The sequence below is a fragment of the Dermacentor variabilis genome, chromosome 4, assembly GCF_050947875.1.
Source record: "Dermacentor variabilis isolate Ectoservices chromosome 4, ASM5094787v1, whole genome shotgun sequence".
In the NCBI taxonomy this organism is placed as follows: Eukaryota; Metazoa; Arthropoda; class Arachnida; order Ixodida; family Ixodidae; genus Dermacentor; species Dermacentor variabilis.
The window spans coordinates 108,753,923-108,767,229 of record NC_134571.1 but is presented as its reverse complement, the minus strand read 5'-3'; the positions used below and the strand labels follow the sequence as shown (position 1 = coordinate 108,767,229).

Genomic DNA, 13,307 nt, shown 5'->3' with positions numbered 1-13,307 from the left:
TTCGTGGCCTCGTGTTTTAATAAAAATTGTTAAGATCGAAAATTTTAAGGAAACGAAACTATAAGGTTTACACCTCTGTAACTCAGCAATGAAAAACGATACAATAATTCGGTGAAGTGCACCTAATAGTACATCCAAAGCGAACAAAATTGATTTATTACATATGGCTCTCAAATTTATCACTAATATGTGAGTAGGACTTTTGCAAAACCCTTGTAGGCACTGTAACAAATTCATGTAAGATAAAAACTGATATATTAAATTTTTCCGCTTTGATTGCTCGAATGAATGCAGTTTACAGAACTGCCATACCTGTTCTAGGTGCAGAGCTGCGAAGTGTAAACTTCGAGGTTCCATATTTGTGTTTTCAAACTTACCAATTTTTGAAGATTTCTTTAAAAACATTCAGTTCCTAAATTGAAATCCAGCTTCAAACAGTCACTAGAATTTTACTTTCTCTCGCAAATGACACAAATTTCATTAAAATCGGCCCAGTGGTTGCATGTTGATTAAAGTGGATTAAGGCTGGTACAAATTAGAGCAAGGTGGATTAGCGTAACCACTTGGGCTTGTTGGTTGAACATAGTTGAAGGCTTCAGCGCTGCAACCGACGGAGACGAAGGAGGCACACAAAACGCACAGACACAGACGCAGGTGGATTAAGGTGAAGGTTTAATTGAACGTGGTAACTTAGACAAGTCATAATGCTTGCGCATTCAAAAGACGTAGCTATACATAAGTGGCAAATTTTGTTCTTTATTTTTTATTTTTTTTTTTTTTGAGCGAACGAGCGACAAGCTTCCCTCCCCATCCTTCCCGCCCTTCCTCGTAAAACTCCATTGCTAGCGCGAGAGCTCACGCGCGGCGCCACAGTACAGTACCCTCTTGCACCTCCCCACAACTCGGTTGCGCGCCCTTTCCCCTCGGCACCCTTGTTTCGCAAATCGCATATGCGAACACCGACCATCAACCATCGCCTACCACGAAAGCGGAGTGAAAGAAGCAAAAAAAAAGCTGTTCGCTTTAAAAACCGTGAACGTCACGAGCAACGGAGGTGCTGCACTGCTGATTTTTCAAGTCATTCTCGCAGCCTGCGCTCGAGTATTCGTTAAAGTGAGGAAACGGGCGATCTATAACATGGGCACATGCTAATTTGCGGCGTGCAGCCATAGAATAAAGAACCAACTTGTGCAGCTGCCATGTAGTTCGCACAGTGACCTTTCTCTACACGGTGACGTTCATCTCGTACGCTTGTTCAACGGCTTCGCGACCTTGACTTGATCCGACGCCCCAGCTAGCGTGTTGGTGGCGCCACCTTTCTTCCACGAAGGAAACTCCGGGCGCTGCGGTTGACCGAGGCAGCGGCGAGCAGCCGACGTCGGCCGGCTCGGAAGCTGGCGCGTGTGTTGCACAAACGCGGCACTAAACTTGACGTGTAGACTAGACACCTGTGCCAGAAATTGTTCACCAGCTTGTGCTTCGCTGTGAAAAAAAAAAAGAAGAAGTGTTCATCTTAAAACTTATTGTGCGCAAACAAAGTGTTCACATAAAACGCGAATAGGAACGACGCCACTTAAAACTTGAAAGGCCGATGAACGAGATTGAGGGGAAGAGAGACGAGAAGGTCGAAAATACGCAATACGTCTGTGAGGATACATGTGCTTGTACATCTCGGAACGCTTTCAGAAAGTAATGGTCATTCTAGGAGTTCACGTTGCTGAATTAATAAAAAAGGAGTTCACAAAATGTTGCGCGTATTGCTCAAAGCCGGATTCGAACTTCTGCCATTGTTGTTTTGTGCACACCGCCGCGGGGAAATCATTCTTGTTAAAAAAAATTTACGCGCATATTCTTGATGAAACAAAAAAAATATTTGTCAGAAGTGGGATTCGAACCCACGCCCACATTCGTGGACCAGAAGCCTCGTGTCCTCTATGAGAGGAAAGGTCGAACCTTGAGTCTGGCGCCTTAGACCGCTCGGCCATCCTGACAACACGTTTGACTCAGTTACAAGCATTGGTGCAAAGCGAGGCGTCGTTTGTCACCCGTATAAGGCACACATTATTGCGTACAGCTGCCTCGTAGGGAAAGGGGTCATCCGGCTTTATCGCACTTCGTCACACATTTCGTCACGGGCCGTTTCTGTATACGACGCAAGAGCGGAGAGCGCGCGGCTTAAATTGAGCGTTGAAATTCGAGGACGAATTGCTAGAATTAGTGCGATTTTCAAATTTCTTTTTTTCCTTTGTGAATGCTCCAAGTTTGCCACATAAACAACTGCAACGAATGCTCTAATAATAAAGATAACTAAAACGTTTTTGTTAGTTAGTCCTTTGAAACTCGTAGAGGTAAAATAAGTACGCGTCACCTAGGAACTGATCTGCAAAAGCGCTGTGTCGCGGCAGGGCTTGTGGCCTTTTTAAAAGAAGACTGGGCCCGTATTCACAAAGGCATTTTGAGCCAGAACTGTCCGTAAGAAAAATTGGCATTTCGCCCCATTCAAACGCCGCCGCCACTGTTAGTATCGAACCCTCTACCTCGAACTAAAGCCCACTCCATCCAACCTGGTCGGCGGTGGCGCGTGGATGGAGGGGCCTTACCTCGAAATTTCCTTTTTTTTTTTTAAACGCCGAGCCGACTGCGAATTGAAATATTAGTGACATGAAATCAAACATGAAGGTGCTGAAATGTTGTTTCGCTTCGTTTTTTAACACCACGCTAACGACTTATATAACGTTGAAAATATTTTAAATGTGAGAATGCTTGGGGCGCATTTCTCGAATGTGTTCCTATTCAAGGCTGACAAGTATACATACTGGCTGGTTACAGCTTCGCTCAAAAGCTACAGAATTATTACGACAGCTCTAAATATGAAAAGTACACTGTATTCATTGATACATTAGTAGTCTTCCATGGTCATAGGTCATAGGTCATAGTAGGTCATTAGGTCATAGTAGTCAACGACCGTTGCAGGAGCGGAAGGCACTAACACATGTGAACACAGCATCAAAACAACTGAAAGAAAAGCACAAATGTCTCAGCAGAGCAGCGAATCAGTAATATAAGCAATGCACATAAAAGCATCGGACACCTACGCATCGCGGAAACGCACATTTCAAAAGTCCTTCAATACATGTGGCTGGCATAACAGAGTAAGGGAGCCCGCCGTGGTTGCTCAGTGGCTATGGTGTTGGGCTGCTGAACAAGAGGTCGCGGGATCGAATCCCGGCCACGGCGGCCCAATTTCGATGGGGGCAAAAACACCCGTGGTACTTAGACTTAGGTGCACGTTAAAGAACCCCAGTTAATCCAAATTTCCGGAGTCCCCCACTACGGCGTGCCTCATAAAGTGGTTTTGGCACGTAAAACCCCATAATTTATTTTAACAGAGTAAGGGGAAGGCGTTCCATTTAGTAACACATCTAGGATTAAAACTACACGTAAAACACACAATTATTTCACTTTTGACATGGTTGAATGTTCACTGGTTATGGTTTTACCTATATTATAGATGTTTCATTCGTGAGGACTTCGAGATACAAGGATCTGACGACAAGCGCCCATTGAAAACGAAGTAAACATACTTCAGTCGCACAATCCCACTTGGCGAATCTAGTGCAAGTGCGCAAGCTTGCAAACGGACAATTTTCCCTTTTATAACATCTGTATTATGTGAAGTCCCGACAATATATAGATTAAATAGCATATCCGAGACCTTAAACAGGGCAAGGAAGGAATTACAATTTACCTTGTTTAGAGCGTACGTATACTTGGTTACCGTCATGCATGAAAGTGAATGAGTGTAACTGAGGGACCCGATTTTCATTGGTCGCGACCATACGTAGCCAACAGTCAGCATCGCGACTGAAAAAGAAAGGTGCTCATTAAATGAAACAATTAATACAGCCGAGCGAGGCAGAAATAACTTAGCGCAATTTATAGGGCAGGGTAAACAAACTCTGCTCGGACCTTCTTCAAGCTCCGCAAGTATTGGATGCGTAGAAAAATCCAGTTGAGCAGGCTTTCCGGCTTGTAGAATAACGGGCACCTGTAGTAGGCTGATTTCTCCCTCCCCACCTCCTTCGCGCGCGCTTTCACTCACTGACTCACGCACGAGCGGCCCCCAAGTGAAACCTGGGGAAATCATGCGCGCAGGGCAGTGAATGATAGAGATGTTATGAATTAACAGCACAATTGATAAGTTCAAGGGTGCCCTTGAGTCTTATAAGAGTAGCAAACTGCAGGTGCGTATTGACGAAAAATTTCTTACGCTAAAACTTTTCCAAAGAGCAGGCGCCGACGGGCCTTGATAGCGAAACATATTGGTATGTACAGCGAAGGCTGCCGGCCAATATCACGTTAAGTTCTTACGAACGAAAAAGCTTTGTGAATTCTGCCCCAGCTGCGCGAGCTTTTTTCTATAGAAAATAACGTTCAAGAAAATTATGTTCCCCTCCCTTCTTCCTTTCTTTTCTTTCGTTTTTATGATGTCAGCCACTGTCACAATGTGCTAGGTTTTTCTCGTGAATTTCTTATTGCTTGCTATACCGCAATCTATTGTTTCGTTTAAGTGTCTCAATGCTCAGCAACGCTCAATTTATCGCAGCGGCAGCCCACATCGACATCCACCGGAAGCCGCAACAAGTTAGTTGCAGGCGTTCTATTGTGCACTAAAGAGGAGGAGGAGAAACATTTATTAAAAAAAAAGAAAAGAAACTTACGATAAGAGCAATGGGAGCACTATCACCACGGACTCTGAGTCCTTATTCATGGCGGCGCAGTTATTATCGTGGCTATGCTTTTAAGGAGAAATGACTGTATAGAGCTACGATAAAAAAAAAATCATTTGTTACACACTTTATATTCTTATGTTGAAGAGCGCAAATTGAGTTGAATTCGTAGCTTTGACAGCGCTAATGTCAATAAATATAGTTGAATTCACAGAGCTTTTCTTTCGTAAGCTTTGCCATTGGTCGGCCTCTTCGCTAATAATATGTCCAGCACTAGGATTGGCTGACCTTACCTCTTACGAACGATTCTTGCGTAACAGCCTTTTACGAATACGGGCCTTGATGCGGAGTCAATGTGCACCCGTCACTTTCTAAGCAAAAACTACATACTGCAGCGCCGGTCTTTCCAGAGGTGAGACTTGCGTACAACAATAAATGCGGGTGCCTTTCAGAGCCAATTGGAGGAACTATAGAAAAAACATACATGAAATGCACGGCCGGTTCTCAGGTTCTCGTCCCTGATTGGTTGTCACAATTCGTAGCAATTTCTACGCTACAGTGTGTTGCTGAAGCGAAGCATAGACGGCTCGCACTGGCTTCATCGAAAAGCTGTCCCTATAAAAGCTGTGAGCACAGCCTTTTGAGCCTGCTATTGGATCGCCTGTACGACAGCCGCAATGAACTGAAAATTAGTGGTTTGAAAAAATAAAAAACTTGCGCGCGTTATTCGAATTGGCTCATTTTCGGCTTATATCTATAGCCACGCAGCAGAAGCTGTCTATTGCTGGGAATGCATTTCTTGCTAATATTGCGTCCGCGAGGTCACGTGACGGCCATGAAGTATATACACGGCGCAACTTGTCCTCAGAGACAGAAGTCCCACTGCTTCCCATTTTGACAGCCCTACGCCAATCGCTGTTCAGCATACGTCTAGCCTCAATTTTTTAGCCATGGGATCCAATTCTTCTGAATTCTGCCGGTGTTAAATGCCTAATTCAGAAATTAAAGAAGTTTCCTCGTCGTGTGGGGCTGATTCCTTAAATTCTAAAATACTCAAGTGCTCCGAAGTGTTTTCTTCCGATATTTTCTCAACTTTTCACACAGTCCCCATACCCCCTTCCCCCAGTGCAGGGTAGCGAACCGGACGTGCGTCTGGTAAACCTCCCTGCCTTTCCTCTCTTCTATTTCTCTCTCTGTTTCTCTTTTCACTCAGTCGTTACAGTGCTTCGTTCTGCCCGACGACTGGAAAGTAGGCAAGGTGGTTCCAGTCCACAAATAAGGTAACACGCCCTCTCCTAGTAAGTACCGGTACATCTCATTAACAAGTATAGCATGCAAGTTATTAGACGACATCATATATCCGAACTTAGCAGAGTTCCTAGAAGCTAACTCGATTTTTAACGCGCTTCCAAGCATGGCTTTAGAAAACATTTTTATTGCGAACCACAACCTTTAACTTTCACTAATGACCTATCTGCAAATGATGATCTTGGAATTGCTAGTGAATGTATATTTTTAGACTTCGCTAAAGCCTTTGATATTGCATCACACGACTTATTCCTCTTAGCAATAGCTGAACTTAAGATGAATGAAGTATCCTACTGGGATTAAGAGTTTCCTTTCCAATATGGCCCATTATCTATTTGCAAATAACTTCTCTTCAAGTCCTGCCTTTGTAACTTCAGGCGTTCCCCAGGATTCAGTTCTTGGAACACTCATCTTTCTAATCTATATTACCGACCTTCCCGACTGCGTCAGCTTTTCATGTATTAAAATGTTTGCTGATGACCTATCATAAAGTTACTGACTCATCTGACATTGGCAAACTTCCACACGGTCTCAATAATGTGTCAGAACGGTGTACTAAATGGTGCATGACATTAAATACTGAAAAAAGTAAAGTCATGCATGTGACTCGTATCTTCTAACACCATTCCGGCGCGCAACTATTTTCTTAACGGTTATCCCTTGCCAACGTCACCTGCTACAAGTACGGTGGAGCTCAAATTGCTAACAATCTATCCTGGTACGTCCACGTAGACTACATTTATAACAACGCTAACCGCATGCTTGGCTATCCACGTGGAATTTTTAACTCTGCTCTATCTTCTCTTAAACTTTTTCTTTGTAGAACATTTGTTAGATCGAAACTGGAATACGCCTCTGAGATTTGCGACCGCGGTCAGCTCACTATTATTAACGCACTTGAAGGTATTCAAAATAAAGCCGTTCGTTTCATTCTTTCTAATTATTCATTCATGCCAGCGTGACGTAGATAAGGACCAGTTTAAACCTGCTAGATCTTTCAGTATGTCTTAAGTGTTCATGCCTTTTCCTCTTCCTTGAAATTTACCATTATAACCCTCTTTTGAAAGAAGCTATTTTTGCTCCACCCACCAACGCTTCATCCAGGTTAGACCACAAGTATGAAGTAGAAGTTCCTACCTCCCTAAATGGAGTTAGGCAGGTCTTCTAATGCGCAGGGCACATACGCGGTAGACCATTATATTTACAGAACGGGTGACAAGGGAAAGGAAGCGCAGTCGAGGACGGCAGAAAATTGGGTGGGATAATGAAATGAGGAAATTTGCAGGCCCAAGTTAGAATCAGCAAGCACAAGACAAGGTAACTGGATATCGCTGGAAGAAACCGTTCTGCTGTGGACATAAAGCTAGGTGGATTATAATTAAGTAGGTAGTCTCAAGCACGTCACAAGTTTTTATTGGCTCTATCACCCGTATTTTTTTTTAGATCGACGGCTGAAGTTTCACCGCTGATACATAGGCAATTATGCAAAGGGCGTGTGCTCTCGCGCCACCGAGGTGCGCTGCGCGTTCGTGCTTTGATACGCCACGGCCGGTCACGCACATGCTGTCGCGCGAGAGTTTGGGGCGTCTGAAAGTTTACGTGCTGCTGAAGCGCAAGAACAACCCGTGCTCTCTCACTGTCCCCCTCGCCCCCTGTGTGGGCTGCGGGAGAGGAGAACGGCAGTTGCCTTCCACGCCGGCGGTCGCTGAGCCGTGCTCCCTCAAGGGCTGCAGAGGATAGCGCCAGCCTTCTCTTTTCACATCGAATCAGTTATCACCATCATCACATCAGTTAGTAAGCGAATGTTTACAACATTACGATAGAAAACTGAACGAGTTGGTGCAGCGCTCGTGGCGTATTTTCGTGCAGCGCTCACAACTAGACGGTTTTTCATGTTTTTCAATATAAATGTCAGTTCAACGTCAGCGTCTGTCCTATGTGATTCTGTTTCGCCCTTCGTCTAATTGTGAGCGCTGCTCAAAGATGTACCGTGGATGTTTACGGGTTTATACGGCCGACAAAACTGCTATCCTCACTTCAATTAGCTGTCTAATAACTTTCTGACGCAATCGATCGTTCGCCTTTCGGGCGCAAGTTTGAAGAGGCAATCCGGAGCGAAGAACTCGCTCCCCAACTCTGGGCCGTCCAGCAGGTCCACGACGCCGCCAGGAAACTCAACCTCCCGGTTCCGTCGTGGGAGACGCCCACTCCATGAGAGCTTGCAGCTCTCGTGGCCTGCAGGACCTGAATAAAGTTGATTTCCTTCCTTCCTTTCGGGCGAAACTGCGACAATTTATCTTATGTCACGAAAAAATTTCACACCACGAAAAATCCGGCATCTGTCATCTGTAGCAGCGAAAAGGCGCCTAAAGTCGCATTCCCATTGGCTGCGTCGCCGCGTCACAAGCAGCGCCTCGACAAAGCACAGCGGGCAGAAGGGAACAGCTGTTGCAACGTTAACGCGCCAGGTGCTGCATCAGGGGAGAGGGAATCGCCGCGACGCCACGTAACACTCGCTCTCGCTCTCGCCACAAGCGCTTCTCGACAGAGCAGAGCCAGTCAGAGCGGGCGAAAGGAAACCTGGCGCACTATCGCTGCCCGATAGTGCGCCAGGTGTTGAGTGAGGGGAGGGGGCATTGTCGCGTTGGGCGGGATGCGGCGTTGGCACACAGGCTGCTGCTGCCTGCTGGCTCGGACGGCACGTACCGCACGTTCAAGTGGACATTAATGTTTCCGCGTTCACAACTTGTAAGCAGTGCGTAGGTGTACTCCGATTTTTTTATTACATTTTTCTACTGAGGAACTCGCTAGTGCTACTCCTTCACACCACTCTGCAGGGCGATTTATGGCAGTGTGGTAATTCTGTGTGCAAGTTTTTGACTCAAAGCAGACTAATTCCCGGCGGTCTCTGACCTCGAAGATCACCATAACGATCGACCGTTCGCCACGGACGATTCCAATCGCGGAAAAAATTGTGCAGCCGTCATCTGTCATAAAACCACGTTTGCAGGTTTCTATAGAAGAGTAACACTAGAGATTCATTCCGCTTATGCCTCTCTTAGCGACCGCCAATTAACTGTTTCGAACCCACCACATATCAGCAAGTTATCTAGTAGCTCGCTCCATCCGCTTAACTCCAGGTTATTTGCAGCAGCTCGGTCGAAGATCTACTCATAGGGGTACAATTTGGATGGCCTTCTGGAGGTCATAGAATTTCGTACTAAAATTGCTAGAGTGAAATTGGCGAGGTGATCGTTCAACTACCACAGCTAAGATGGGTGGTACTGGTGTTGGGCTGCTAAGCACGAGGTCGCGGGATCGAATCCCGGCAATGGCGGCCGCATTTCGATGGGGGCGAAAGCAGCCGTGTACTTAGATTTAGGTGCACGTTAAAGAAGCCCAGGAGGTCTAACTTTCCGGAGTCCCCTACTACGGCGTGCCTCATAATCAGAAAGTGTTTTGGCACGTAAAACCCCATAATATCTTAATGGATAATACGTATATTTGCCCAACATACGCGCTTATGGCTCCAGACGTTCTTGTGTCCGCACTGATAAAGCTTTACCTTTCTGAATTTCCAAGCAATCACACTTTCCTATCATTAAATTCTTGCGCACGTGCATAAATATTTCAAATACTGCCTTTATAACGCAAAATATTGTTGAAGTTGATCAATTAACAAAATAAGAAGGTCGTTTGAAGCCAGAAGGACAAAGAAGCAAATCTATGTATAAGTCCTATCATTGATCATTCTCATGATAACCACTGAACTCGAAGCTACCTTAAACACTTATGTATGCCCGATTTGCCCTGCTGCGCGTCACGCCGGAGGCAAAGTGCAAGCGCAACTCAATGATAACGGCGCAGCAATCATTGGTATGCACTCGTACAGACAAAGCGAATATCCGAGGGGAATTTTATGGTTGCCGCGTAGCGTGAGGAGCGGTCGAGGCGAGTCGTCGTGAATTTCGCTGCGCTTGCGGCCCGCGCTTCTCAGGAGTTGTCCGAGGCCACTTCGTCGGAGCCGTCCTTGTCGACGTCGCTCGAACACGAGGTGGCGCTGCTGTCGGCCGTCTTGGCGTCCGAATAGCTGTCGCGCGAGCGTCGCTTCTGCTTGCGCGGAACCAGCGCGGCCAGCTCCGGGCGTCGCCGGCGCAGAGCCTCGAACCAGGCGCGCTCCAGCTTCTTGTTGGAGCGCGTTAGCTTGGGCCACGCCTGGGCCAGCTTGCTCGCGCTGCAGTGGTGGTGCGATATCACCACGCACACATCCAGGTTGATCACCACGTACCTGGAGCACACGAAAATGATTGTCTTGCGTTGGCATGCAATTGGCTACGCGAACACGAACACATTCCAGAGACGAAGACCTGGACCAGACGAGCGCATATCTCTCCTTTTATTGTCAGTCATATTGACGATAATGTACCAACAGACCCAAGATATACTATGCTACAATTTGTCTGCTTCTTGTAAAGTGTTGTTTGAACGGGTCAAGCACGTGTTGGCATGAATCTCACAGGAGGAAGCATGGAAGTGATCGAGGCTTTCAGCATGCTGCCGTGTGATCATGACACGTGGGTCAATACGACACCTAAAAGTTGGTTGACCACGACAATGTAGGCAAAACATGGAAGCATAAGTGACTGCAAATGGGCAATCATGTTTTACGCCCGTTTCTCTCTTGCTCTTTCTTCCTTTCCAGTAATCCGTCAACATCTTCATCTCATATACTTCTCCGCACAAATCAATCAATCAATCAATCCAATCAATCAATCAATCAATCAGTCTGTCTGTCTGTCTGTCTGTCTGTCTGTCTGTCTGTCTGTCTGTCTGTCTGTCTGTCTGTCTGTCTGTCTGTCTGTCTGTCTGTCTGTCTGTCTGTGTTGTCTGTGTTGTCTGTGTGTGTCTGTCCGGAAGTTCGCATTGGGCGTGGCCTTATGCTTTTCCGTTTCGTAAAATTCATTACCTGTAAATTATTCCAAACGTTTATCTTGCAACTATTATGCCCGCGAAGAAAATGTCGTTTACGCATGTAAACCGGTAGACATCGCTATAGAGACTGTGGCACGTATAATATACTGGAGGTAAAGACAAAAAAATTTAATATTGGCGGTTCCACTAATGCACTTTCAGAGAACAAAAAAAAAAAGAAACGTGAAACAGACAAGACAGCGATCCTCCATGTCCCTATTATGTTTGTACCCGAAGATACTAGAACAAACGTGACGTTTGTTCTAACTGAATGAGCTAGTTCGCACCTACTGTCCTGGAACTGGCTGACTATACTGTGAAAAACGCACAAAGAACACGATACAATGTTGCATCCCCAACTGAATTTTTAATAATAATTATCTCACAATCAAGATCGCGAAAATACAATACATGCTGATGTAGGCCTCTAGAAAGTGGTGTTCTTCGCTAATCGGCTTATGTGTCCAAGCTGTCGGATGAATTTCATTTAAAGAAAGAAAAACTTGCCTATCTTGCCCATTTGGTCGATAGAGACAAGGGATACCATAGAGCACCGGTGTATCATAGTGCACAGGTAAGGCTTTTGAGCAGAGGTATATACATATACTGGGTATCTTTCCTCTACTTACCTGTCGTCTTAGAAGAGTGCACGTGTGTGTGTTTAGGATGGGGGTACTTAAACTCACGCTTGGCAGAATGTTGCGTAAGCAAGTTAAGCAGGGTCGTGCAAACATCTTAGCCGCTATAGGTCGGAATAATATCAAACTTGAGCGCATTATATTCCCATGTGACGGGCTACAAGCCTCAAGCTGAGTGCAATGCGCTATTGAATGTTTCTTCGAGTACTTCATACAAGTTACCGTTCTTATTTATGATAACGCAAACAGATCGGCAAACTGACAGACAGCCGTATGCATAATGCAGTAGTTTAACAGCTCAAATGTACAATGCATTGCTGTTTAAATAGCACTGAACGTGTTTAGTCTCGGATCGAGGAGAAACCAGAGCCTCGTTGCAGGTTATGGGAGCGAGGAACTCACCACCATCCGGCGGGCACGAAGACAACCTCGCCGGCGGCCTGCAGAATTTCCAGGGGCTTGAAGTAGCGGGGCCAGCGGGAGGACTGCGTCTTCGTGTAGATGCGCTCGAACCACGCGACGGCCGTCTCGAGCCGGCGGTCCTTGCGCGCCGCCCTGTGGTCGTTGCAGAGCAGGTCCTGCGGCACATGGTGCGGGAAGAGGCACCAGCGGCGGCTGCCGTGCACCAGGGCGCTCCACAGGTTGCAGTGCAGCGGGTTCGTCTGAATCCTGTCCCCGGCCAGCGGGGGCCCCAGGCTGAAGGTACGCGTCGGCGGCAGGTCGGACTCCCTGGCGTACTTGAAGATGTCGTCCTTGAAGTACGACGGCACCTCGTAGTCGTCGCGAAGCCGCCTCTTGCCGCCGGAGGCCAGGTCGTCGACAATCTGGAAGGGCGACGGGTCCCGGTACTCCTTGAGGTAGTAAGCGAAGTACTTCATCTTGACCGTCACGCTATTCTGGTTCTGGTCGCGGCCCACGAGGAACTCGTCGTCGCTGTGTTTGGAGACGAGGTTGTAGAGGGACCAGCGCTCGAGCGCCTTCCACTCGTCCAGCAGACCCTGGATGACCACGGGCCGGCATAGCTTGTCGTGCTTGCGCAGGAACGTGTCCAGCGGCAGGTCCTTGGCGTGCAGCCGCTCGATGGTGTCCGAGGGCGTCGACTTGCCCGTCTTGAGCGTGGCCAGCAGCTGCGACCTGTCGTGCTGCGATGAGGCGGCCGACGCCTGCGACGTGTGGTGCTTCCGGTCCTTGAGGCCCAGCTTGGCCTTGACCCGCTCGACGCGGTCAATGGCCACTTTCTGGAACTGCAGGTAGTGCGACGACATGGCGCCAATTTTGAAGGAAGAAAGGGTGCCTCACCGTCCCGTACTGGCCTAATCTTCTGAGCGGACCATGACGCCGGCTGCTCCTCCGACCGCGCGCCGTCGCCTTCGCTGCGCAAGCGTGTGTCTTCTTTCTTCTTGGTCACGGAGTACGTAGAAGACGAGGAGGTGTTCCGTTCATGTTCAAATATACTTATATGTAAAAAATAAATATCAAAAATCCTGCGTTAGTAAAACATAGGTCTTTATTTTTCTTTACAAGAAGTTGCACATTCACATTCAGACTATTATATCATTGTGTTGAAGCTTGGGCAAGTTGGTGTGAGATTCTCTTTCAAGAGCGCGAAGGACAAGGATGAGACGAGTGCACATACACAGCGCTGTGTATGTGCACTCGT

The 13,307-nt window shown here is 47.0% G+C and overlaps 1 protein-coding gene and 1 non-coding gene across 2 annotated transcripts; both read right to left on the bottom strand.

Annotated features, from left to right (window-relative positions):
* Positions 1-1,874: 1,874 nt before the first annotated feature.
* On the bottom strand, positions 1,875-1,991 carry TRNAL-CAA (transfer RNA leucine (anticodon CAA)). Its single transcript has 2 exons — positions 1,954-1,991; positions 1,875-1,920 (listed from the first exon to the last, which is right to left on the bottom strand). It is a non-coding gene; the product is annotated as a tRNA-Leu (tRNA).
* An 8,040-nt stretch (positions 1,992-10,031) lies between these two features.
* On the bottom strand, positions 10,032-12,912 carry LOC142578292 (bifunctional arginine demethylase and lysyl-hydroxylase JMJD6-A-like). The gene is made up of 2 exons (XM_075687690.1): positions 12,050-12,912; positions 10,032-10,326 (listed from the first exon to the last, which is right to left on the bottom strand). Exons 1-2 carry the CDS (start codon positions 12,910-12,912, stop codon positions 10,032-10,034), a joined length of 1,158 nt encoding a protein of 385 aa, XP_075543805.1.
* Positions 12,913-13,307: the final 395 nt, after the last annotated feature.